The 23,488-nt window shown below is 44.0% G+C and overlaps 1 protein-coding gene across 3 annotated transcripts in view; it reads left to right on the plus strand.

The window, feature by feature from the left end:
* The window catches only part of LYRM4 (LYR motif containing 4), a 159,774-nt gene that overhangs the window by 130,271 nt on the left and 6,015 nt on the right, over positions 1-23,488 (plus strand). Inside the window, exon 3 of one of the 3 annotated variants that reach the window (XM_019632566.1) lies at positions 3,875-3,913. The exons of the other annotated variants lie outside the window; for them this stretch is intronic. Coding sequence (XP_019488111.1) covers positions 3,875-3,898 — 24 coding nt within the window. The 3' untranslated portion in view covers positions 3,899-3,913. Of the gene's footprint in view, positions 1-3,874; positions 3,914-23,488 lie in introns of those variants that run through there. 3 annotated transcript variants of the gene reach the window in all.

Here is a 23,488-nt window from a genome sequence, read left to right on the forward strand (position 1 = left end):
GAAGTATATTATTATAAATGAGACGGTGCATGTATATTTATAGGTTTAATTAGCAGTTATTTCATTATTTATCTTCTATGTAAATGGAAAATGATTTCAAATAAGAGGCTGTCATTTTCAGTAATTATTATTGGTATGGTTTAGAAGAGTTGATTTTTCTTGATTGCTGAAGTGTGTGTGTGTGTGTGTGTGTGTGTGTGTGTGTGTGTGTGTGTGTGTGTCCTCACTGGGTGAAGGTTATTTCCTGTCCAGTAATCTGAAAATGTTTCTTTCATTAAAAAGAAATCTTTTCCATAGTTAGTTTTCTCCTTTTTTCATCTGTGTTTTGTACTTGAGAACATTTAGAAGGTACAGCGACTTGCTCAGGGCCACAGTTCAAGTGCACACACAGATCAGGACTATAATCGGAGTTCTACCTCTCAGGGTCCATGCCAGCACTGTAAAGTCACCCTCCTGGTAAACTGCAAGTATCTGATAGCCTTGGGCTATAAAGGCCTTTGTGTTTTCATGTTTTCAGTAACTGCCTGCTCAGTATAGTACAAGGCACGGAGGAGTGAAAAATACAGGTGCGGTCCCTACTGTCAGGAGGCTCATAGTCTGGGAGAATAGGCGTTAAACAGATAAGCACACAGGTGAATATATCATAATAAGCAGAATTAAGTGCTGTTAATTAGGGTTGCCTGAGGAGATGACCAGGGACACCAGTCAAGGATATGTTCTCTGAGCAAGTGACATTTAATCTGGGACCTGGCAATGAGTCGAGGTGAGTTATGGGGAAACGGGGGAAGGTCAGGTATCCTGGAGGGAAGACAGACTGTGCAGAGACCCTGAGTGCTGAAGAGCTGGGCACGTGCCAGGAACCATAAGAAAGCAACTGTTTTACTGCATTTAGTCTCAAGTGTCACTAAAAAGCCCCCTCCTGGCTTCCTCACTTCCGGCCCCTCTGTCCACATGTGAAGAAAGTCACTACAACCTCCAGCTGCCAACTAATTTACAAATGAAAAGTCAGACAGTGAGCTTTTATCAGTGCAGCTCATTAATGAGACCTGGAGCTTCAGGGCTTCAGGAGAATTTGATTTAACAAAGTTCCACACTATTTCTTTGGGAAAATAAGAGTCAGGAGCAGGGAGACAAAAGGGCATAAATCATCCCCCATCTCACTGCTGCCTAACTTTACTTCCTAACAAGAAATTAGGCACTGGGGAGAGAAAGTGAACAAGCCATAATTCTCTGCGTTGCGATATTTTATGTCTGAATTTTTGTATCTCTGTTTCCTGTCTACCTTCAAACAGAGATTAAAAGTGATCTGGTTATAAAACAATCATGTGAGCACATACAAAATTTGGTTAAGGAATCCAAGGACATTTTTCGCTTAACCTGGGGAAATGCGCATGCCAAAAAAATGCATACACATTTTAAGAAAGGAAAATTGTATTAAAATTGTAATAATATATACCGATAACAAAAGATGAATACAAGTCATGTTTGACTTCTGCAATTACAAGAGGTGCTCAAAGTGGTTACCATCAGCGTCCAGACACTTCTGATTATGGCGAAATACTTCTTGAGCAACGTTGACCAAAATGCCCACTTGTAGACATTTTTTGGCACCCCTGGTATTTTCTGGAGACTGATAACTCATGATTTAAACCATAGCTTCACATTGATCCCCAGTTCTCAGGGAAAGGGGGCACTCTGCTACTTGCGGTCACTGGCATTTTGGTTGAAATCCTGAAGTGATTGCTCATTAGTAGCCTAATCAGGTATCTGTGCCCAAGTTTAGGTTAAAATGTCATAACATCAGCTAGACTCTGAAGACACATGTTTACTTCCTGGAAGTAGTTTAACTGGTTAAAGAAAAGAAAATCCCACACATCCTTATTTGGTTCAGGTAATAAAAAGAGTTCACATAGAATATAAATATATGTTTAAATAGAAAAAAAAAATTGGCTCAAACACAAACATCACAGCAAAGCTCACCTGTCACCTCAGAAAAGTCATGACATATTTTTTCTGGTTTTCGTTGCAAAAATACATCATGACTTTTCTGACAACCCAATAGGAGCATCATTAAAGCATAAACCTCAGACCTACTTAGTAATTCCAGTGGTTTGGCTTCTTCCAGGCCACAGGGGTTCGTCTCTCATCCAGGTAAAGCCACTGCCTTTGGGAGGAGAAATGGTAGCAAGATCATTCCATCAGTCTTCATGCTGTCTTCTCACATACCATTCCATTTTGTCCAAAATGGCCATCTTTGGTGGTCTCTCCCTCTCTCCCTACAAATCCCTGACATGAGCATGTGTTGGGACTACTTAATACAAGTCTAGGGTTGGTTAACTCAGTGGCTTGTAGACCGTCTGGTTCCAGCTTGGTACCATCCCATAGTGAAAAACACGAAAGTCCCTGACTAGTGTCTTTTGAAGAATGAGGAAACCTTTTCCAGACGCCTCTAGCCATCCTCCCTTCTAGTCACATTGACCAGAGTCATGTTATGTGATTGTGCACAAGCCATTCAGTAGGCCATTCACAAGCCATTAAGTAGATTGCCTTAAGCCAATACAAATTGACACCATGGGGCTGGAGAGAGACCAGTGTACCCTGGGGCTTACAGGGGGCAGAGGCAGCTGGGGATGGATGACAATAGTCTCAAGCCACAACAGCTTCAGCATGTGGGGCCCAGAAACCTGCTCTGAACAAGTACTTCAGGTGCTGCCTAGTAGTTCTGGTGAAGCAGCACTTGGGTTTGAATCCTGGCTCTTCCTTTACCAGCTTTGTGACCTTAGATAATCATCATATTTAACTTCTCTGCATTTTCTTACTGATAAAAACGAGGATAAGGATACCTACCTGAGAGAGAATGTGAGATGTAAGATAATGCACAGGTCTGTTCTTCAATCCCAATAAGGTCTGATCTCCATAAGGACGGGGTGTTGATAAGGGGTTCCTCAGCACTTTGCACAGTTCATTCACCTCACAGACATTGGTTTACTAGGGCTGATTGGGACGAAACGCCCCTAAACTGCCAGTAAGCTTACAGGACTAGCAGTACATGGGTGAATGAGCCACGTCCTGTGTTCAAACAGCTCGCAGTCCATGAGGCAGGCAGGGAGGAATACAGTGTGCTAGCACCATATGCAGTGAGGGCAGATTCGGATATTTTAAGCACATAGCAAATGTGAATGCTAGAAGGGATTGCAGTCATGAAAAGAATCGATTGTAGAGTGTTGATCATGGAGGCAGGTGTCCAGGTAGAACTAATCCAAGCAAGAGATGATTTGAGAGCTGAGGATCAGGAGTGACAACAGATTGAATATGCTGGTTTGGGTCTCAAGAGATAAGCCTGATCTAGAAATATAGATTAACCAGTCATTACTATGATGGCATTGGCAGTGACTCCATGGGTATAAATTAGAGCACGCGTAGCGAGTGTTTATTACAGACATATTTATTGGTGGCCTTCTTGAGGTTTTAGACCATTTCATACCAATTAAGAATGAGGAATGAAGTGTTTATTCTTTTTTCGTCCTTGGCAGCCATCGCTCCTGTGATTTTTTTTTTTAATTATTGTTTTCATAATTGCCGGGGTCATATTGCTTTCCCTTTAGGTGAAGCTTTTTTCCCTTATGGGCAGGAGGACCTTAGCTGTTGCAGAGCAAGACCACACCCACAACCCTCCCCATCCCAGTGATGAGGTTGGTGTCAAACTCTGGGTTTTAGTTCTGGGACCGTTTTGGTCCTGGCTCCATCGCACATTACCCAGGTAAAACAGAGCATGCTTATTAATCTTTATAAACCTCATTTTCTTCTTCTGCAAAATAAGAATAACATTATCTCCACTTATCATAACTTCATTTCCTTTCCTTTGTTTAAATAGAGAGACCAGGAGAGGCAAGTGTGAGAAGGAGCGGGAGACGTTTGCCTCAGACTTCCAACTAATCTGACATACTAGTGACTGAGCCAGAACACCAATGTGTGCTTGAAGGGGTAGGTTGGCATTTACCACAGGGATTGCCTATCTCACTGTGCTTTCTGTAGAAACCTCCTGAAGGAGCCTGGCATTCTGCCTCTCAAACACATTCTCCATGAGAGCTGTTTCCTGCTCTGGGGGCCAACCCATCAAGCCAAATCACACTTGGGCGTATGTATGCTAGCAGTGTGGCTCATCCCTTCTGATGATGGCTCATCAAAGCGTGTCAGACCCTAGAGGCCTCAGAAGTCATGTGGCGTAGCTTTGGCAGCGAAGCCACGGGGAAAGGGATTGCAGAGGCTTGGCCCGAAGTGGCCTGGCAGCCTTGGGGGCAAGCTCCACCTACCTGCCGCTTCCTTGTAGTTCTAGCTCAGTGTTGGCGGGTCTCTGGAAAGGACAGGAAGAAAAACCCCATGGTTTCGTGTCCTGTGTAAGAATTTCTTTTTTAAATATACTTGACATATTCTTACAGATAAGCCATTCCTTTTCCTTGTCCCCGCTGAGCTAGGCCCCCGCTCACCAGAGACTGTCAGTGCAGTAGTGCTGAGCAAAGCGGTAAGATGGAGGGAAGCCAGTGTCGGCAGCGGGGGCTCAGGGAAGCCCCAGCAGCTTTGCCTTGAGAGCCCAGCTGACAGACATGTACTTTTCCTAACACATATGTGGCAAGCAATTTTGATGATGCGGTCACATCAGATCTCTCCCTCTCTGTCGAAGCATTTCTTTTTCTGGGGTATGATGCAGCTATTCTGGGAAGAAAGCAGTTTGATGTCGGGGGCTCCTTTGAGTCTTGGGAATTGGGGCTCAGAAGCTGGGAATTGGAGCTCAGCTGCTAGTGGAAAATACACTGTGAATGTTTTATTCAGTAATGCATATATAACATTGAGCAGAATCCAAATACATAAATCACTTATACAATAGCTGTTAAAAGCTACCTTCCAACATTTCAGAACCAGCTGCCAGAACTGCTCACAAAGTCCTCTATTGCCCTCTGCTGGTGGGATGCTTTTATGCTGTTAAATTTCACTCCTGTATTTTTAGGTCCCTTTTGCCTCGTCGTAGTCCTTTGGCTCTCAGGTTTTTCTAGGGTAAAATTTGCCCCCAACAAAACTGAAGTGCCTTGTGTTTTTGAGGATTGCAAAGGAGAACCCTAGTGTTCTTTACAACTCTGTCAAGACAGAGCAAACAGATGGACAGTTTCTTCATCTTGACTTTTAACCAGGTCTGTGCATATCTAGGCCTCTGAAATCAGGCCCCAGGCCAGCCTGCATCTCAAGGCCAAGGACTCAATACTCAGATGATCTTTAGAATGGGTCCTCTTGTCACATCTGTCTACCTTTCAATGTCTGTATATCACAGTCACCAATATATATTCCATCAAAGAAGTAGGAATTAGTATCACCAGTCCAACCTGCCCATAAGTCAGCCTGAGCTCACATGAGTTACAGTAGGCAGACCTTATCCCGGAGGTTGCCATGAGTCACTAGAGCCAGATGGTACATTTGGTCACCTGTATAAGACATAGTTGAATAATTATTCAGTAACTTTTTGACATCAGTTCAAAATGGCCATTATATCCTGAATGACAGAGGTGTGCCAACAAGGCACCAGACTCTCATCCAAACTGAAGATCTTTAGTGTGGCATGGGTCCTGTAGCACTAACAAATGTCACCTTCTCAGACTGCCTTCCCAGCATCACCCAAGAGCCATTCTGAACTTGAAGTGGCACCATTGCAGTCTCAGCAGCTCTGAAACAACACATGTAGCATCTCAGCTCCTTGAAGTTTCATAAAGGGCTGGATGGAGAACACCCAGAGTGCAGCCACTTGGTGACCCAGGGACACAGCAGTGCTGTCAGACCGTGGGACACCATCTGTGATGCAGCCGCAGCACAGATGTTCTGTGGAACGTGCAGCAGGCAGACAGGATGAGGGGCCATCCCCAGGATGATGGTGCTCCTTTTTGGCAAAGGCGTTCCAAACACTGGAATTAAGAGCATAGATGCTAAAGCATACTGGGCTCTTTAAACCTGGGCATGGCTGGAAGCCCCCCAAAATGTTGTCATTTAACATTGTCTCCTTATACAAGTGTTAAGTCATGGAGGGAACAATTATGATTCAAACTTTGAGGGAAAAACAAAAAAGCAGATGTCCTTTCACTTTAGCCATAAGCTTTAGAAATGAGTATGGAATGGTAGGATAGTAGAAATGAAAATGGAGAAATCCAACAAAGACTGTGAACCCCAGGACTTAGCGTATTGTTTACTTCTTGCTGCATAATAAGTCACCCCCAAAACAGTGACTTAAAACGACCGTCTTCCTTACTACCACTCCCAGCCTCTGTGGGGCAGGAAGTCAGACTGGGTGTCCTGCGGAGAATGCTCCCAGCGACTCCGCCTGAGCCTAGAGAAGCAGAAGCTGGAGCTGGAATCACCTCACGCACTCGCTTGTCTGGCAGTTGATGCTGGCTGTCGGCTGGGGCCGTCGGCCAGAACAGGTACAGAGGGCCTGGCCTTGGAGCCTGGGCTTCTTCACACGTGGTGGCTGGATTCCAAGGAGAGAGCCAGGCAGAAGTACTATTGCCTGTATGACTTAGCCTTAAAAGTCATGCCATGTCACGTCCACTGTTAGGATGTGGTCAAGGTAGTTCCGGAACCTGCCCAGGTTTTAATAGAACTTAAATTCCTCTCAGTGGAGAAGTGTCATGTGTGGTGGCAGAGCTGTTTGGAACACACCATCTGCCATACTTGTCTCATTCATTGCCGGGAACCCCATCCCCAATCATGTCCAGAAACAGCGTTTAGCAAGCGTGCCATAGGCCCTCAGTGACCACTGGGCGGGTTTGTGATGGATGATTTGGGGGTCCGTGGGTCGGCTCCAGTTCTCCTTCCGTCTCCAACATGTAGTTTGACCTGGTCTTAGTCTCTCTGGCTCTCAGTTTCCTCTCCAGGAAAATAAAGACTGAGCTCTAAATCAGTGATTATTAACTCTTTTTTTTTTTAACCCTCATACACATGCTTCAGTGGTAGTGGAATTTACTACAGCAGTAATTCTGAATGAGGGGGTAATGGTAAAGGTTTTTAAAAGACCCCCTAGAAAATTTTAATTGTCCTCCCCACCTTCAGAATCCTAAGCTAAACAATCTCTAAAATTCCTTCAAGCCCTGAATTCCAGGAACACTGAGACCCTGGACATGTTCCTTGGACCCTTTGGGTTTTAGTTTCCTGTTCTAAAATGAAAGACCTATTAGATTATCAGTTAAACTTTTTTCAGCTTTCAAATGTTTGATTTTAGCGTTCATTTGAACGTAATGAGGTTCCTTTATGCACACTAATTCTGCTTTGCTATATGGATATGTGAGTCTATGGAAGAAGTCCTGTGTTTACAAGTTCCTGCCCAGGTGATTTGAGATGTTTTCCTTTCTGTGGGGTGACAGGATCATAGAGTGGTTTTTGTGGTGGGGACCTTGGAAATCAACAGACTCCGTTTTACAACTGAGAAACTGAAGCACAGAGAAGCCAAGTGATTTGCCCAAGGTCAGAGGGTATATTAGTCAGGGTTCTCCAGAGGAACAGATCAATCGGACCTAAAAGGAGATTTATTACAGGAATTGGCTCACAAGATCATGCAGGCTGAGAAGTTCCACGATCTGCAGCTGAAGACCCAGGAAAGCCAGTGGTGTAATTCAGTCTGAGTCCACCAAAGGCCTGAGAACTGGGGGAGCCGATGATGTAAATCCCAGTCCAGGAACAGGAGAAGCTGAATGAGATGGTCCAGCTCCTGCAGTCAGGGAAAAAAGGGCAAATTCTTCCTTCCTCCGCCTTTTGTTCTTTCCAGGCCCTCTACCCTGGGGAGGGCAATCTAATCCTGAGTCCTGCAGTTCAAATGCTTACCTCACCTGGAAAGACCATCACACACACCCAGAAATTGTGTCTAATGTGAGCATCCCTTGTTCCTCTCAAATTGACATATTAAATTAACCATCACAGAGAGTAAAGGTCAGTGGCAAATCAGGCTAAAATCCTATTACCTAAGGTAGTGGACTTTTCTGTTGGTGTGATACTGTGCTTTTACTTAGAAAATCTGTAAACGTGTGGACCCATCTCTGCTATCTCCATCATCCCAAGGACGGGCCTGTACCCTAGACAGTGTCTTCTTTTTAATTCCACAAATGTGACAAATGTTCCGTTGTTTTTGTAAAAGTATAGATTTTTCAGACGTGATAACCCTAGATTTAAAAACACTGAAAAAACAAACTAATTATAACCAAAGGTAACCATGATCACACATGGAGGTTCTTGGTATGATATCTGTGGAGAACAGCAATGTTTGAATACATACAGCAATGTCTAAATACATGCAGAACTAGATATTTTAAATACAAGTCAACCAGCTTTTTCATCTATTATACTAAATTAATTATTTAGGAGGTGGAAGATGACATAAGGAAAACTGTGCTGCTATATTACAGTATAGGAAAAAGGAAAGTGCCCACGTTTTGGTTTAAATTTGCGTTCCTTTTTTTTTTAATTCTTTTTAATTGTGGTAAGATACACATGGAAAAGTTTACCATCTTAACTATTTGTAAGTACATGTTACATTTTTAACAGGCTCTTACTGAGTGAATAAGAACCTAAGATAACACAAGTAAGGAAACACTAGGCCTCATATGTTTGCAAGTGCAATTCAAGTTGAAGCACAAGGTAATTTTTCCAAACCCAGCTCCAAGCTCCATCAAGGTCCTCAGCCACAAACTGGAAATACCTCTTCAAAACATTATGAAATAACTTTGCTTTGCAAAATATTTAGAGCACATCATAGTTTGTCTAAACCTACATGTTGGTCTCCGTCAATGCTAAAGCCCTGTGTAGTTTGAATGTGCTCATCATATACTTATAAATTCCCCTTCTCTCAAATGTTTTTTTAATTTTAGTCTAATTTTACTTAAACTTTATTTTTTTTAAATCTTGTGTAATGACACGATTATATCAAAAGTACCAAAAAACAGTAAAGTGCTGTTTTAAAACCAAGCGTTTACTTTTACATAATATTCCTCTGTCTCCTAACTCAAGTTTGTATTTTTGTAAATACAGTGTGACCTATGTCATGAATTGAACTTGCTATTTTGTTGCCTAACTTTGAAGTGTATTGTTGATCAAAGTTCTAGTTACGCTGCATTAGCCATGTTTATAGAGTCATGGTGATGAGATGGTTTGAACTTTGACTCTTTGGGTGTTGAGCTAGCAGCATGGGTGAGTCGGGGCTCTGCAGTTCACCAGCTGTTGTCATTTAGAACAGGCTACTTACCCTCTCCCCATCTTCCCACCCATACACCAGAGATTTTAACAGCTGTTTCCTACGAACGTTAACAAGGGTGACACTCAGTTACATGTATGAGGTGATATAAAAAATACAGTGAATGTTTAAATTTTTTTAATGTATTACAGTAAAAGACATTGCCATTAAACCCCCTCAAAATACCTCCACGTCAAACACACTTATCCCATGTTCTTGCCACTTTCTGAAGCAGCTCTGGGAGTCCTTTTTTGTGAGTGTCTTTAGTTGCACTGTTGTGGCTGCCTCAATATCCTGAGTCATTTTGACTTTGGGGAAGAGCCAGAAGTTCCATGGTGCCAGATCTGGTGAATAAGGTGGATGAGGACACACTATAATGTTTTTATTTGCCAGAAATTGCCATATACCAGAAGCAATGTGTAACACAGAGTATTGTCATGATGGAGGATGAAGTAAAGACGCTCACGAAAGAGGACTTACAGAACTGCTTCAGAAAGTGGCAAGAACGATGGGAGAAGTGTGTTTGAAGCGAGGGGAGTATTTTGAGGGGAATTAATGTCTTTTCCTGTAATTTTTTTATTTAAATATTCACCATATTTTTCTTTTTTTCTTTTTTTTTTTTTCTAAAGATTTTATTGGGGAATTGGGGGATGGGAACAGCGTTGGGGAATCAGGAAAGGGGAAGAGACAAGTTGCTGTCCTTTTGTTCTTCAGTCTAGTTGTGGAGGATGTCGCTTCACTGGCCCGTGTTGGTATTATTGCATTCTTCCCAGGTGAGGCAGTTGATCACTGGCCATTGGCCGGCCGCTCACCACAGCTCATGAAAGCTCACGCCCACTGCCTGCCAGCCCCACTGCAGCCAACTCCGTTGCCGGCGACTCACGGCAGCCCAGCTCCAGGTCGAGCTGTTGTTCACCATCTTAGCTGTAGAGGGCACAGGGTCACTGGCCCTAATATGGAATCCAAACTGGGGTCCTGCTGCTCAGAGCTGGCGTCCCAAGCCAGCTCCTAACCAACGTGCCACTCGGCCGGTCCTCACCGTATTTTTCAATCATGCCTCATGTACAGTGCTCAGCACAGGTGCCTGGAACTTAGCAGACACTCAGTGAACATTAATGTTCATCTTTGGGGATTAAATTCCCTCAGATTTTATTTGTAACAACCAACTTTGAAGTCCTTGTCTGACTGTCAAAAAAAACTAGTTTTTTGAGCAAGTGTGTATGTGAGCTGCACATCAGAGGCCCTGGGGAGGCAAAGCCAAGCCTTCAAAGGAGCGCAAGCTGAGAGCGTCCCCAGGCCCGGTCTCAGAGGAAGCATCTCCTCCTCCTGTGGTGCTGGCAGCTTTACCTGTCATGCAGGTGAGGTGGGGCCTCGCCTAGCGATGTCAGTAAAAGCAGGACTGATGAACTTGGTCATCCCTCTCATACTAGTTCACATCCAGAGTTGTGTAAGAGCATCAGGGAGTGTAGCAAGGAGAGGAGAACAGAAGGCAGTAATGAGAGGGCCCATAAGGCAAGTCACAAAATGGTTGTAGAGGTGGGCGGAGCATAATCTCCAAATCCATGTGTGTGTGGGTGTGGGTGTGAGGGGGTGTGGGCGTGTGTGTGAGTGTGTGTGTGTGTATCAGGTGTGGAATTATTGCTGGATCACATGGTAGTTCTATTTTTAATTTTTTGAGGAACCTCCATACTGTTTTCCATAGTGGCTACACCAGTTTGTTTTTTTAACTTTTTATTATGGAAAAATATAAACATATAAAAAGTAGACAGAATAGTGTAATGGGTGCCATGTATCCATCACCTACCTTTCATAATTATATACTCATGGCCTATGGTATTTTATCTATATGCCCTCCCATATTATTTTGAGAAAATGTATATTTGGTAGGAAACTATTTTAGTATATATTTGAAAAGATAAATTCTTTTTAAAAACATAACTATAATAACATTATCATACTTAACACATTAATAATAAATCCTAATATCAAATATACAGTGTTTACATATTACATTATATCACAAATATAATTTTTTTAACTTTTTGTGTCTGTGTATTTGAATTAGAATTCAAAAAAGGTTTTGAATGATATGTCTCTTAAATCTCTTTTAATCTATAGGTTCACCCGTAAATTTTTTTGCCTCTTGTTTTTCCTTGTAATTCGTTTGCTGAAGAAATAAGGTCTTTTGTCTGGATTTTGCTGATTTCACCTTTGTTTTGTCACTAATCTTGTATAAAGATTGACAGTTGGATCTTAATCAACAGGGTTCTTAACCTTGGCTGGATGTTAGAGTCACCTGGGAGCTTTAAAAAATCCTAACATGTGTGGAAACAGTTTGGCAGTTCCTAAACGTAAAATTACCATATGACCCTGTAATTCCACTCCAAAAGAATTGAAACAGGTGTTCAAACAAAAACTTGTACACAAAAGTACATAGTAGCAATATTCACAATAACTTAAAAGTAGAAACAACCCAAATGTCTTTCAGCTGAAGAGTGGATAAACAAATATGGTGTATCCACACAATGGAATCAGCCTCAAAATTAATGTAGCATGTGCTGACACACGCTACAACCTGGATGAGTCTTGAAAGCGTTATGCTGACTGAAGAAGCTTTGACACAGGCCACATATTGTGTGGTTCAATTTATGGGAACTGTCCAGAGTAGGGAAATCCATAGAGACAGAAAGTAGATGAGTGGATGCCACGGGCTAGAGGGATAAAGAATGGTGAGTGACTGCTAATGGGCCTGAGGTTTTCTTTCAGGGTGATGAAAAAGTTTGAAACTAGATAGTAGTAATGGTTATATCACATTGTGAATGTCATTGATGCCCCTGGATTGTACACTTCAAAGTGGCTTAAATGGTAAGTTTTATGTTATGTATTTACCACAATTTTTACCAATTCTAACATGCAACCCACACCCTAGACCAAGTAAATCATAATCTCTTAGGGGTTGTTCAAGCATCAGAATATTCTAACACTCTGAGCCAGGATGGGTCGTGCTGCCATCAGTCATACAGAATCTCCCGAGCGCTCGCTTCCCTACCTCAGGAAGGAAAATGCCATTTCCTTAGCAAGACTGGCCCTCTGTGAGCTCGGGTCAGACCACCACTGCTGCTGGCTCTGGGTGTTGGAAGAGGTGCAGATAGGTTCAATGTGTGGGGGGCGGGGGGGAGGCGTTCCTTCTTCTTCGTTTCAGCCAACTTCCTTTCCTGGCAAAATCTGAATAAACGCAAAAACACTGGACAAGTGGCTTGCTGCTCCCCATGGAGCGTCACAAAGCTAAGTTCTTTCTAGAATCCAAGAGACGGATGGCTTGTGATTTTCTTGGCTCGGTGTTACTCAGTTAATATTCTAAGCTTTCATTTTTGAAAACGACTTGGGCTGAGAGGTGTGCTCCTGAAGCAGAACTGCAAATGAAACTTGGAAATTCCATCTCCATCTTCTTGTAGCCCAGCCTGAGTGACCAAAGGACCATTCTGTTTGAATAACATGGGGTTTCTATGTAGAATATTAATTAGAAAGAATACGACACTTTTTCAGAGGAAGTGTGTTGTAGTAAAAGGGTCGTGGATTTTACTCTGACCCAAACTCCCCTCACCAGCAATCTTTCTAGGGTTCTTCTCCCACCCAGGAGCTGCCACTCTTCCCTCCTTTTCATGCCCTGACCCTTGATATGCTTGTTTAACTCTAGTAAAGTAATAAAACTTGGTTGTGAATTCATATATATATATATATATATATATATATATATGGCAGCGGTTCTCAACCTGTGGGTCGCGACCCCTTTGGGGGGTCCTTTCACAGGGGTCGCTGGGTACTCTTATGTGGGCGTATCTGCATGTGGGCCTGGAGACTGATAGAGGAGCGGTGTCTCAGTTCCTAAGACCATCGACAATATGTGTTTTCCGATGGTCTTAGGCGACCCCTGTGAAAGGTTGAGAACCGCTGCTATATGATTTGTTTGTTTTTTTAAGGCTTGTAGATTTTGGAGTCAGAAGACTTGGAGTGGAATATATCAGCTCCATAATTCATTAACCAGCTGTGAAAATGTAGACAGATTACTAAATTTCTCTGATTCTATTTACTCATCCATAAGGTGTATGTGAGGATTAAGTATCACATAGGTTATTTGTAAAAATTAAGCAAGACACTGAGTAAAGCATCTAGGACTGGCGCATGCCCAGTAAATGGTACTTTCCTGAATATGTATTGCTAAATACGTAAAGCACATGATCCTCAAATTTAATCCCAGAGAAGCAGAGGGGTTAAGAAAGAGGGTGCAAAATGCCTTCTCTCTTCACTGTGGGACAGTGAGCCACAAGAGTGGGGTACAATCGTGGAAACTTGCTTCGGGTTAAACCAGGTTAAAATGTAAGATCTGCTGGTAAGTCCTGATCTGTCCATTGGGGATCTATGGCTGGTTGAAGATAAAGGTATAAGTTAGGGATAAAGTTATGAGGCCAAGGTCTATAATGATTGCCTCTCAATTATGATTTATATTCTACTTTTATTTTCCCACTCAACATTTATTTTCCAGGTCATTAAATGTTTTTCTATAATGTCTTTTTTAATGATTATACATTAAAAATATGCTATAAAAGAAAGTTGTGGGCAACTTTATGGCAGCTAATTTGAAAATCTAATAAAAAGTAAATTAACTTGAGAAATAGAAAACTTTTGAGGGTTTCTTTGGCCAAGTCCTCGATCAATCCTTGTAAATGCATTTTGTTTGTAAATATTTTATAGACAAGTTTGTAAAAAATATATTCCTTGAGGTGCATGTGTATATATTTAGTTTGTTCATTGAATTATGCAAATCCTCTGTGTCATTATTTTTTAAATATGCTGGCTTTATTCAGTTTTGAAAGAGGAATATCAAAGTTCTCCGCTATAATTTTATTCTTATCAGTTTCTCTTTTCATTTCAAATAGTTTAGGCCTTATATACTTAGCTACCATCTTATTTAGTGCTTACACATTTATGTCTGCTGCATCTTTTTCGTAAATGTTGCTCATTATTCAATTCAGAGCTGTTAGACTCAACTCTGCTTTGTTTTATGTTAATATAAACTGGTATTTTTTCCCCCAGAATGTGCCTTGTGTATCTTAATTTATCTCTTGATTTTTAGTCTTTATCACTTTTGTTTTAGGTGTTTTGTTTTGTTATCTGTCCCAGTTCATCCATTCACATTTCATGTAATGGCTGACAGATTTTACTCCTTCCATCTCATTCTATTATTTTAGTTTGTTTTCTCTTCTTCCCTTCTTGAATTTTGTTAGTTTTATCAAGTGGCTATTCATTCATTTTTTTCCCCCTCTTTTATTAGTTTGGGGATTCCATTCTACTTTTCTATGCCCTTGATGATCATCGTCTGTTGCCTGATGCTTACAATTAGAAATGTACATTTTTTACTGTTATTTGAAAAAGGATACCCCATCAAGATACCCTATTTCCCTGCATACATAAATATCATAAATTTGTTCATTGCCCACTAGTAGTTCCTTCCCGAGTCTCTCTACGTGATCTTATTGTGTACTACTGGGTTGTTGGAAAAGTCATGATGCATTTTTGCAACGAAAAACATAGAAAAAATACGTCATGACTTTTCCGATAACCCAATACTTGTTGTCCACCCTCTCCCTGCAGCTTTATTTTACAGGAGCCATTTGAGTCAATAGTCTTCTCTCTGGCTCCTAGACTCCCTTAGGTGTGTTGTTATTTCCGTCATCTCCCTGAAGTTGAGTCTGGCTGTGAGAGTGCCCTACGTGGCCTCAGTTCTGTAAGTGATAAAAGGGAAGGACTCCCCACTCCCGGGGGACCAATGGGATAGCAAAGTGGCAGCAGCCACCTGTCTCTCTGCTCCCAGGTTCCCTTATGCAGTCCCAGACTCAGGAACAGGGAGCATCAGCCTTGCTCTCCAGTCCCTCTTTGACCAAAGCCCACTTATGAGAGGCCAGTGTCAGCCAGATCCGCAGGGTCCACAGACCTCCTCCCGTCACACTGATCCCAGAATCCCCAGTGCTGGTCTCCAGACCCTACATGGTCTCCAGAAAGCTCTCATGAATTCTCCCTGCAACACCCCACCGCCCAGCCCAAGGCCTCCCCCATAGCAGCTGCTCTACCTGTGTCAGAGGCAGAGACTGCATTTGCTAGTGGAGGGAAAGCATCGTATAGTCAGCTTCCCAAGTTTCCCAGAATCCCTCGCTCCAGTATTCTTAATAGAGAGATTTCAGATTCTCCTAGTTTTTATAGTGAGAGCTAATCAATATTTAGAACATAATCTATAAGAAAAGCATATTCCAAGTATTTAACCAACTTAGAAATAAAGACCTTTTAGAGCACAACCTCCTCCTCCTCCATGCCCCCCACCTTGCTGTCTCCTTGGTGCCTAAGCTCTTTGACTTGGCCTTTTGGGGTTGCCTTGTGCTGTATCTTTTCTCTTCCTTCAGTGTGGCTGGTAAAGTAAGGATGGGCCTAGAGCTATATTTCCACATTTTCTACAGTAAGAGATGTTAAAGTTTTAAGAACCTTGTTTTCAACAGAAGCCGTAAAGTAAGGGATGGTAGACTGAATCATGGCCCCCAAAGCTGTCCACATCCTAATCCCCGGAGCCTGTGAATGTGCCCTTCTATGACTGAAGGGACGTTGCAGATATAATGAGTTAAGGATTATCCTGGATTTTTCCGTTGGGCCCTAATTGTAATCACAAATGTCCCTGGAAGAGGAAGGCAGAGAGAGATTTGACTACAGAAGTGGAGAAGGAGGCACAATCACAGCAGAGGTTCGGGTGGTGGGTGGAAGAAGGGGCCACAAGTCAAGGAATAGGCAGCCAGTAGAAGGTAGAGAAGACAAGGAAAAGCGTTCTCCCCGAGAAGGACCCGGTCCTGCTCCCACCTTGACGTTAATCCAGAGAAACTGATTTTCTACTTCTGGCTTCCAGAACTGTAAGAGAATTGTGTTGTTTTAAGCCACCCTGTAAGTTTGTGGTAATTTGTTACAGCAGCAATCACTACAGAAGATAATCCTTTGGAGAGCCATGAGCCCGAAGCCACTATCTCCTGTGTCCCTAGCCCCCAGGAAGGAATGGGGTGGACACAGTGTTGAGACACAGCGCATCCATATCCAGTGACCCTGGATGTCCTGGGAGCGTGCCTCAGGATGGGCAGGGCTGAAACTGCTCACTGCTTCTAAGCTCTGATGTGGAGATGGCTCCACTCATAACCAAGAGAAGTCCTTTGTGGGGAACGAAGTTTTCTTTGAACGAGTGTGTATGTGAGCTGCACATCAGAGGCCTTGGGGAAGCAAAGCCAAGCCTTCAAAGGGGCGCGAGCTGTCTGAGAGGATCCCCAGTCCCCGTCTCTTGGGGAGCATCTCTTCCCCCCATAGTGCTGGCAGCTTCACATGTCACACAGGTGAGGTGGGGCCTCGCTCAGCAATGTCAGTAAAAGCAGGACTGATGAACTTGCTCATCCTTCTCATAGTAGTTCACTTACAAAGCTGTGTAAGAGCATCAGGGAGTGTGGCAAGGAGAGGAGAACAGAAGAGTAGTGAGAGGGCCCATAAGGCACGTCTCAGAGTGGGTATGGGAGTGGGCGGAGCATAATCTCCAAATCCACGTATGTGTGACATCAGTTCCTTAAAAATGGCCTCGGAAACCTTCAGGTAGAATTTCTTTTCCTGAAAAGGAAAAAAGAGAGGTGGCTTCTTTTTATCTGCTATGCATCAGCCAGGCGGCCTCAACTTTGACTGTCCTCGGGACTGTGTTCAGCACTATGGAGCCTGACAGCTCATTTTAGCCCTTAATAAATTGGTGCGCTAAAGAGGAGACGTGGATGTGTGAGGCCACAGGTGCCCTTGGTTTGCAACTCAGTGTCTGCGTCGTTGGCCACCCCCACTTTCAGCGGGCAGCAGGGGATAGAACAGCAGTGGGCACCCCACACCCAGTGCATGAACATACCCACCGCAGTACTCTTCTTGGAAACCCAGCGTGTACTTTATGCTTACAGAACATCTCATTTTGGACAAGGTTGTTTCAGGTGCTAAATAGCCATGTGGCCAGTAGGACAATGCAAGTGTAGACAGCAATGAGGCTCTGAGCACAAAATAATTAATGTCTTTTTCTAAACATCTTTTGACATATTTACTGAGATTTACATACCATACAATTCACCCATTTAAAGTGCATAGCTCAGTGGTTTTTAGTATATTCAGACTTAAGCAACCACCATCATAATCAATTTTAGGACATTTTCAACACCCCAAAAGAAACCCAGTAGCCACTGGAAGTCACTCCATGTTCTCTCCTACTCACCCACCCACCCCCAGCCCCTGGCAACCGCTAATCTACTCTGTCTCTATGGATTTCCCTATTCTGGATACTTCATATATATGAAATTTTACAATATGTGGCTTTATGTTTCTGACGACTTTCACTGAGCATAATGTTCCCATGGGTCACCCATGTTGTAGAATATATCAATCCTTCTTTCCTTTATACAGCGGAACGATATTACATTACATGGATCCATTGTATGGATATGGCACATTTATTTACCCATTCATCAGTTGATGGGTTTTTCCGCCCTTTTGTTGCGAGCTGTGCTGCTGTGAACGTTCTTATCCGCCTTTTGGGTGGACACATGCTCTCGTTTCTCTGGAGCATACACCTCGGAGTGGAACTGCTGCACAGATGTAGCTTTGCGCTGTACTTGAGTTCATTCCTTACACATTGCCCTGTGGTTTGCATTCTTCAAATACCTGATCACTTATAGTGGGTGCACTGTAATCTCCCTGTGGTCTTAGAGGACTTATTTCCGTTTCCCTGAGCACTCTAACAAGCTGGTGCTGATGGCGGCTGTGTCCAGGTCACCCCCAACAGGCTAAGGACATGAAGAGCCTTTAGACTTTCTTCCATGGGAGAGGAAGCCTGTTCTCTCTCGCGGCTCCCGGTGATCCTTCATTGTGAATTAGAAGAGTTCAGAATATTTCTATCCCAAATAAAGGAAATGATCTTAATATCTAAAGAGCTCAAGTTTGTGGTAAATTCTTCAGTTTTCTGTAATAGATTTACAAAGCTAGGTGACAGGAACAGGTCATTCTAATTAAGGAACTGTGTGGCAAGGAGAGGAGAGGGTGAGGTCTTCTTTGCACACAGTACTAGAGCTCCTTGTCCCATGGGCCAGACCGTGTCCTCAGGGCTAGATCCAGAGTCAGGGTCCCTTCTCGAAGATGAGAGAAATGGATCATCTACTTTGTTTGAACTGAAAACTAAACCAGAACTCAGTCCAAATTAAGCTACTTAACAGCAGGTTCAGTTCGGCACCCAAGTGTCAAAACTAAACCCAGAGCACAGCTTTTATTACTGAGATCACTATCAAAGGCTTCAAGTGTCACTCGGTAGAAAAGAGCCGAGTCCTCAGATGTGGGAATCTTTCGAGTTCATATGAGTATAATTAGAACGTCTTATTCCTAAACAACATTAATGCTCCTGAGAGGGCCTGCCTAGGGAGAAGCCTTTGTCTGCCAGGCTCAGCGTTTGTCTGGTGGCCGTTCAGGGTGCTGGTCCTGCTCCCTTCTGCCAGGGCTGGCCCAGAGACCTCGCACGAGTGCCTCCTTCCCCTGGGAGTCACTCGTTCATTCAGCAGAGATCGACTGAGATGCCATGCTAGGCACTGGGTATGGCTGATGGGGTGTTTGCTCACAGACTGGGTCACAGACCCAGCCCAGCCCCAGGCTGCTTAGACCCAGGTTTCCACATTGAAGCAACAATAGCGAGTGACTGGCCGCTCCAAATTGCTTTGACAGGGGAGGGCTGGAGCTCAGCCAGATAAGTGAGTAAAGAAACCACGGAGGTTTCTTCGCTAAGAACCTGTGTGTGTCCCGAGGGGGAGGATTCTAGCAGCCATGTGGACTGAGGTGGGGCAAGGACCCTTCTCCTTACCATGGCTGTGCCAGCCACATCACCAAGGTCACCAACGCTATCCCACTGGTGTCCTATGACGACCACTAGCGTCCAGATGCTTACAAGGATACAGTTTCACTAGGGAATGGGAGGGAAGCTAACTCCACACTGCTGGTGCTAGGGACATGAAACAGCACAGCCTCTGATGTCACGGGCTCACAGCCTTGTGTCAGAGACATAGAGACTGCATGAAGGACAAAGGCACTATGGTGTGCTGGGTGCCATGACCCACAGCACAGAGGCCATAGTCCACAGAGCCGCTACCCTAAGCATGGTCCAAGGCCTGCTAACTCATGGTCTCTGGGACTTGGCAAGGAGCTCCCCAGTAAATCTCAATACACCCCAAAGTTTGAGAAGCACTGGCAGGGTGGGGGCTGTGTGCCTGCTTTGGGGGAGCCAGGCAGGGATGTGGGTCAGGGGGAGACCTAGTCGGAAGGACACCAGATATCATGACCAAATCAGTCAGTCTTTTTATTCTACATTAATCCACTGCTTTCACGCATTTGTGTTGATTTCTTAAAATGTGTCCCCATTTTCCTGAACTGAGAAAGTCTGTCTTAGAGATTCCATCTATGAGGAATGTGCATTTCTGAAATCATACTTTTAGCCCAATCGGATGCATAGGTAAAGGGGAAAAAAAGAAAAGAGGAAAAAGAAAGAAGAGGCAAAAGGAACATAAACTCATTAAAGTAATATATTTTCTAGAAAAAAAATCTTTTCTCAAATTTTTAAAAAGTGGGGGAGGGAAATAAACAAACCTTATCGGCAACTGATAATATTTTCTGCTGTGCTACTGAAAAGGAGAGAGTAGATCTATTGAAATACACTGTTTAACATTATAATTGTGAAGACTATAAAGGAACATGGGAAAAAGGTGTTTGGTATTGGAATTCTAGATTAGTAACACCAAATAACACAAGTATCTCCATGGTAGTTTGTAAACATTGACTTTTAGCTTTTTATATGTAAACATGACAAAATTAGTATGCAAAAATAAAAACAAAGATTTGGGGAGGTGGAATTATGGTGTGTTTTTTTTTTTAATACTGTTTTTAAAAATCCATACTGTATTCACAGAATTAACTGAGATTTAAAGGATTAGAATTTAGAGATTTGCCTCAAGCCAGATTAGTAAGGATTAACCCTGTGATGTTGGATAAATTGACTTTACCTCTTAGACCCTTGATCTCTTTAAGTGTAAAATAGAGAGAAGATGATACCTGTTCTACCTAGCTTACAAGGATCAGATAGCCAATCAAGTATATACTTTGTAAACTTCAAAGTGCTAGACGGATATTAACCATTACTATAATTATTACACACAGAAGTATGAAGTTGTCATAGTCTTAATAAAATGGCCAGGGGATAGGGCAAAGCTGATGCACATCCAATATGTACCAGACTTCTTAAAACGTTAGACGACTTCCACACCATTGGTAAATGGCTGCTGCTCTGGGACCCTCCCTTTGCCACACCTCCTCCCCCCTGCATGGTGCCCGCTCCTCACCCAGGGGTTCCCCCTCCCCCCTGCATGGTGCCACTCCTGACACTTAGGGTTCCCCCTCCCTCTTCTCCCCTCCATGTTTTCCAATGGTCCCCCTCCCCAGACATTTCTGAGAATCCCCTAGAGTCCTTACAGGTATACTTAAGTGTCTCCTACACCCTGCCAATTTGGGGTCCTGTGGAAGGTGATGTCTCTCTTAAGGGTTCGAGTTAGGATATGCAGGAGGTGAGTCACGATAAGCAGAGATACTGTCCAGTGACTGCCGTCCACACACTGCCCATCACTGCTGATGACCACATCCAACTGTCTCCCACTTTTCACAACCGGCTGGCTCTTTTAGAGGACAGCCACAGCGCTGTTGGATTTCTCATGGCTGGGGGTGAATGGGGAAGTGTGTGCTGGTTGGAGGCTGGTCAGACACAGCCTCTGAGTGTATCTGGACCCTCTGCTTCCTCTGAGGCCATGCCAGGCATTTGGTTCACCGATGGTGTTTTTCTCTCATGTCCATTTTGGTGCTCCTTTTAGCCTGACTTCTGGGTAAGGAACACAGGGGGAGCCTGGTTAATCAGATGTGTTGGTGCATGTCGGACCCAATGTTGTGTAAGGTTTAATATTCCCAGAAGGCTCCCAAACCCTGGGAATATGAGGATGTTGCTGTCCGTCTGTTCTAATGTCCCAAATGCCATGTAGCAGGTCCCTGCGGGGATGGGAGCAAAGGAATCCAAGGCAGCTGTTCCAAAGCAAGAAGTAGACCTGTGTGTCCTGACATGCAAAGATGCTGAGTTTGAAAAAAGGGGCAAGTAGCAGGAAAGTGTGTGGACTGCGATTTCTTGTTTGTTTCAGTTCCCCACCGTTCCTTGATGACATCGGCCCCTGAGGTGGAGGTAGGGCAGCTGCCACCAGCCCTGGCATCAGGCAGAAGCTGTTGAGTGAGGGATGGCGGGAGAGAGACTGTTCTGGAGAAACCATGCTGGGCCTGGGAGAGGCGTGAGCACAGCAGGGGCAGGAATGCTCGTTGTCCCATCTGGGGCCACTTGCTCCTTCCTGACTTTGTAACAACAAAAATCTTCACGCTCAGCCAGTTTTTAAAAGAGGTCCGTAAATCAGCACATTTCACAGTTCAGAATTTTTTTAAAAGTTAAACATGCACCTTCTGGTTCATACTCTGGAAAGTCTTTTCGGTGTCGGGTGTCACTTCTTTGGTGCTGTAACCTTGACTTTGGATCTGCTGTGTTCATTGCTCTGGAAATTATGAATCTGTGGTTGGTGACAGACGTCTCAGACCCTGCTCATCACAAACCTAGAAGCCCACAAAGTCAGGAACATGTCAACTCAAACAAGAGTCGTGTGGGTGACTATACTCTGTACTGTCCAGCCCCATGTGGTGCTGTCGGTCGTCATCTAATGAGGGAGACAAGGCAGAACCAAGTGAAATACAGCCATTCTGCAGGTCTCCAGAAACAAAGGTGTCCTCAAAGGGAAAGAATAGCACAGAGAAGCCCAATTGTCCCAGAAAGTTAGTCAGCGATATTCCCTGAGCAGGAGATAAACATAGTGAAGACGTCGCTGGTCCCAGAGCCACCCCGGGAATAGCAGCCTGGCCACTGCATCACCGCGTGACCTTTCGGCACTGCCGGGACTCTGGCTTTGCAGCTGCGGTCCTGGTGATCCAAAGCTCTGAGTTCAGTGCAGAAGCGTGACTTTGATGGGACAGCTAGCGGTGTGCCTGGGCTCTTCTTGTTACTGTTCCGGAGAAGTGCCAGGTTTCACTCTGACGTTCTGTTTGGGTTCTCAGTTCTGCCCAGTTCCCAAAAGGGCTTGGGGACTGAGTTACTGTGGTGCTGACACGCAGCATGGCATGCTTGCGTCTGGACGCCTTCATTTCTCAGGCCTTCACAGCTGACCCCAGGGGACTCGTGGCCGGCTCTGCACCCATCCCGTGGGTAAGGGACAGAGGCTGTGTGAGTGTGGCAGGAGGCCAGCCAGCCTCTCTCTCCTGTTTTATAACTAACTGTGTGCCCTCCCTGAGCAGTGATAGAAATCATTCACAGTGCCCAGCACCTCTAAAGAACAAGCTGTAGAGGACAGGAAGATGCAGTCCCTGGCCTTCATTAACAGTGTGACATCTTAAAGTGACAGTCTGAGGTGCAGAGACACTTCCCCCCGACACCTGGCCTTGTTGTCCACAACTCTACCTTCTAGAAGGGGTGTGCCCAAACTGCACCTGATGGGTAAATAACTACCCTGGTTTTTTGGAAAAATGTTCACCTGCTGCAAAAAATATATAAAAATACTGATAACAATTAAAATTATAATAATAGAAGCTCAGCCTGAATCCCCTTAGATTAAATGCTCTTTTTCGCTGAAGGGTGCCAGTCAGAAGCAAGGGAGTCACTGACATGCATGGACCTACCCTCTCTCCTCCCCCGTGAGAAACTGTCTGAGTGGGGCCTGGGCCACATGTGTTCTGGAAAGCTTACCCTGTGGTTCTGGGGCCCGGTCCGTGTTAGAAACCACTGCCTTACATGTGTATCTCTTCAAAAAGGATTTGTTCCTAGAGAGAGGACAGTATGCTTGTTGAAATAGGAACCCTTGCTGCCTGCCCACAACTTGAGGATCTTTTAGGGTCACAGTTCTCTGAGACCCTCTAAAATGGTTTGATTTCCTTTATTCTAATGGCTTGGAATACAAAAGAAAGAGGCTATCACATGGCAGGTTTTTGTTTTGTTTTGTTTTTTTATCTAAACATCAGATATGT

Source organism: Hipposideros armiger, unplaced genomic scaffold (genome assembly GCF_001890085.2).
Source record: "Hipposideros armiger isolate ML-2016 unplaced genomic scaffold, ASM189008v1 scaffold_1153, whole genome shotgun sequence".
NCBI lineage: Eukaryota > Metazoa > Chordata > Mammalia > Chiroptera > Hipposideridae > Hipposideros > Hipposideros armiger.